At 42.3% G+C, this 4,534-nt stretch overlaps 1 protein-coding gene across 1 annotated transcript; it reads left to right on the forward strand.

Annotated features, from left to right (window-relative positions):
- The first annotated feature begins 404 nt into the window (after window positions 1-404).
- Window positions 405-871, forward strand: SARC_09062 (hypothetical protein). Its single transcript, XM_014296931.1, has one exon. The coding sequence runs from the start codon at window positions 436-438 to the stop codon at window positions 868-870; it is 435 nt and encodes a 144-aa protein (XP_014152406.1). The 5' UTR covers window positions 405-435; the 3' UTR covers window position 871.
- The last annotated feature ends 3,663 nt before the right edge of the window (window positions 872-4,534 follow it).

Consider the following 4,534-nt stretch of genomic DNA (forward strand, 5'->3'; position numbering starts at 1 on the left):
TATATATATATATAGGCATTCAGTTTCTGATATTCATTGTAAACCCTGGCCATGTCCATTGGTCCCTTATGGTGTTGGATATGGACAAGCAACTGGTATATCCTTGCGTGCCAGTGTACATTCTGGATAGCATGTATGGTTCAACGATACCGTATTATTACAAATAAAGGATTGAGTCAACCTTTAACTTTAAGCTGTATATCGAGAATATACTTATATTAGTCCCTCCAATCCATCTTGAGGTATCAAGCCAAGACAATAATTTCGACTGCGGTGTACACACACTGCTTAATTTGTCTTTTTTTTTTAGTGAATCCGCGCCAATTCCTAGATCAGCCCGTTGAATCAACTGCTCAAGATATATATAACGAGAGAACGTAAATTCACTCATTCTTCAACTTCTGTTGGAATGCAGCAAAGCAAGATCGTACCTCTATGGATAGTAGTATTACATTTGAAGATGTTGCTGTTGAATCAGTCAGTTTTCACATCTTGGACGACGATAAGAGCAAATCCAGTGTTGTGGACCAGAACCAGGATTTCGAATCTACAAGAGAGACCGTCGATGACTACATCAGTTTGAGTGCCGATTCAGAAGCAAGATCTACTATAGGATCAGAATCTGAGACATATATGTTTCTGACTGATGTTATTATCTCAATAGAGGAACTGTATGAATACGACAATGATCAGAACATACGGAGAAGAACGAGTTGGTCTGAGCTCAATGAAACTTTAGGGTTGCAGGATGACCTCCCGAGTAAAGAACTCGTAGATAAACTTACCCACATGTTCCAAATCAGCTCTAAAAGAGAAAGGGTGGAGGTGCTATCACGTGTTATCCCTTCTATGACAAGAGATGAAAGATAAACTTTTTTAGAGGGTTTTCAAGATGACATGGCCGAATTCAATAGCATTCAGCTTCTACAGAATTTGATTTCACCTGTAAATACTGGAAGTGTCAGAGAAAGAATATCACGAGCAGACAAATAAAGGGGAGAATATGAAAGATACGTTAATTCATTCATTCGGTTGTTAAGTATGTATGTCGATTTTTTTTCTTTCAATTATGTGTAGACTATTGCTCATCTAACTCTGCATGACTTGTGTTTTGATTATTTGAAAAAATGCATATGACCTAGATCAATTTGACTTGTAGGGGTTGAGTTACATTTTGCCTCACATTATCTTCTAGAATTCTTCGCGATGGGTTTTGTGTGGATATCCCGGACCGTGATGGGTTGGAGCACGAATCTTACGCTCTTTACCTAGGAACAGTGAAGAGTAACGAGACGTTCAAGGATGAAGATGCTTTTATAAATGCGGTGTATGCTCACGCCGAACGAATGCGGAAAGCTGTATTGTAAGTTTCAAGTGATAGTTTTGATGATAGTGGCGTGCCCATTCTTGAGCGGTTTTGAGTTAGATTATCGTCGGTCCCTCGCAAACTATTTAATACTTTACTATCAGTGATATATGTTGTATAGGAGCCCTGTCACCTGGCGCATGGAGGTTAGCTCGTATGTTTGCATCAGCACCCAAGTATGAGCGTGAACGTCAAACCCCTGTTGCGGTCGCGATAGATTTTCTCGACGATGTTCTTCTGATTCGTCAATGCTCAGCTTTGTCAATGCTCACGTAAAATACGTCCCGATCTGCTCGGATAAGTATTCTTGCCAATGTGGATGCATGCGAAGAGTACTGCGTCAGTACGCTCCCTCCGCAGCATGACTTATAAGGCAAAGCACACCGTGATTGTGGTAGCCCTGTTTATGACGGCGGGGTATCTTACTGTCGCATCTCCATAAACCTACTTTGCGTTCAAAATCACAAATCTGTGTATCGGGGCGTACCCGAAGGCTTCGACTTCATGCATGCTAATATATGTCGGTATGCGTTGCCCTCCAAGTCCTATTCTCGTGTGTGTGCAATAAGAGCAATAAACATAGATTGCAATTTTCGTGCATTCTCCACAATAAGTCTAATAGCGCCTTAGCCTTCTTTTTGCAGAGCTCTGTGGAAGCCCTTTTACGTGTAAATAGGATCTAGCTTGTGAAATTCGCGCATTCTTATGCCAGTCTAAGATAAATGAATGCAGTTGTATCTTCTACCGGTTTTCCAACCAATAACTGCCCTGTGAGTTAGATGGTCATTCCTTCGGCGTCTGTTTGTCCAAAGTCACTGAGCATGTTTTCAGAGTCTGACATTGATTAAGCGGGTACCGTGGAGAGTTCATCAGATGGAAATCGCCCATGACGAGCACCATGCTGATGACATATCATATTTTGCTAATATGATCGCGATCAAGCAGAAGCGCATCGATCAGCTACTTCAGGCCCAACGTGGGCAAGACCACAGGGGTAACCAGAAGTACAAGGGACAGATCAATCGACTTAAGTCGAACTGGGATGCCAACAGCAAGCAGGTCGCGTTTATAAACAACCATGACCTCGACACGCTAACCCGTACGCTTAATGCGTTTACGGTCATGTTGGAGACGAATGATATCGCTCCCCAGCAATGGATTTCCGCTTTGATGCAGTCGTTTGACCCTACAGGAACAATTTACTTGATCCTGCAGCGACACCAGCATGAGCTAGACACTTGTCGTGACTGGCCAGTTTTGTTTTGGTTGGTTACGTCCTTATTAAGCAAGGACATGCGAAATCCAGGACTGATTTCAATCTTAACTGAACCAGTTGAGAATACACCTGTTCATAGAGATATTCTGAAACTTGATGCTGACCTTAAACGTCCAGATATAACAAAGGACAAGGCGCAGCGATGGTACGAGTTCCTGGTTATACATGTTTTCTGTAAGAACATAGGGAACAACGACCGTGAAAGCCTGTACACCGAGTTGCGACGTAAATACGCAACTGAGGCCTTGAGACAAGGGACATGAAACAAAGTTTCATCTATCCCGACTTACGTGGGAACATTTTTATGATGCTGTAAAGACTCTTTTACCCGCACATCGAGTAACCTCTGTTAGAGTACAATGTAGTAGACTTTAAATAAAGTGCAAATGTATGTATTTATTTCTGACCTCACCTTTGGTTTTATACCAAAGGTGTTTGTGCTAGTGCTCAGCCGCTTGGGCTGGCCAGGGTAAAACCTCATATGGTCAGTATGAGAAACCTTATGCGGAACACTTTAACACTTCGATGCTTTTCTATTTCAACTTCTCTGCAACTAAATCTCACGCTGATCACATGATGCTTTTCCGCATAGGTTGTGACTCACATAGAACCGCAGCTTTTATTAATATGTTGTGATTGACAGGCTTAATCCACTCTCGGGAATCGGTTGAGAAACTAAATCTGTTTTCGGGAGTCGGTTAAGTAATAACTCAGCTCTTGAGAGTAATTTGAGCAACTTGATTAGCTCTCGGAAGTGAGCTAACTTTGATGACTAAGCTCTCGGGAGTGAACTAATTCTGATGACTTCCATAAATCAAAGATGGTTTCTTGCTGTAAAATCTGGCCTGAGACCTGTAGTCACTCAGCCTCGAAGGGAAAGGCAGTAAATAAGAAACTGCGCGAGCTCACTGATCAAGGATACCTCTCACGCCAGACGTCAGATGATAAACCTCATCAGACGCGTCCTAACCAGACACGTGCTCGCGACTCCACTCAATCAACGCGACCCAATAAGCGGGCACGCGCGGAGGTGAAGGACAAGGAACCTCTATTTAAGGAGATTAAAAAATGTGCCGACGCACAGTGTGGGTATGACATGCACCAATTGGCCCCTAACGGTTATTAATCCATATTAGCCCCCGTCAGACACAGTCAAGGCATTAATACCTGACTTTGCGAACAAAATCATGGATCTGATTCTAGTATATAAGAAGATAGAGATCACAGATTCGGCAAAATTATGTTTTAACGACGGATATGTCAGCCTTGACTTAACCAAGGTGGACTTTACACAGTTAAAGTGTCCCTCAAGGAACTATGTATCCTGGAGATACGAGGCGGTGGTAAAAGAACAAGTTGAGAAATGGCTAGCAGATGGTGTGATAGAAATTAACTATCAACAGACGCCAGTCAACTTGGCACTACTAGCCGTAGATCAACATAACTCTAACGGATCGCTTAAGAAAGTCAGAGTATGTTTAGATATGAGTCAAATAAATAAATTTTTGCCGACTCATAGCTTTCAGTTACCTCGTATTAACGAGCGACTACGAAGGATGGAAGGTGCTACAGTATTTACAACTATAGACCTTACACAAGGATACTATCAAATGCAGGTATATGAACCACATCGTAAATACTTTAGTTTGACGTGGAAAGGTAAACAATACAGGTTCAGAGATTACACTTGGCTGATTACCTTAAACCTTTTGGACACTTAAGATGCCATAAAGGCAAACTAGGAGACTTGTGGACTAAGGAGTGTGATGACGCGTTTAAAGCGCTCAAACACGCAGTCCAACTCGCCCCTGTTGTACAAGGACCAGTGATGATTTAGTTTGAACCGAAATTTGGAAGTAGTACTTCAACAGCGTGATTAGCCGGGGTATGTG

Source organism: Sphaeroforma arctica (assembly GCF_001186125.1).
Source record: "Sphaeroforma arctica JP610 unplaced genomic scaffold supercont1.881, whole genome shotgun sequence".
In the NCBI taxonomy this organism is placed as follows: Eukaryota; class Ichthyosporea; order Ichthyophonida; genus Sphaeroforma; species Sphaeroforma arctica.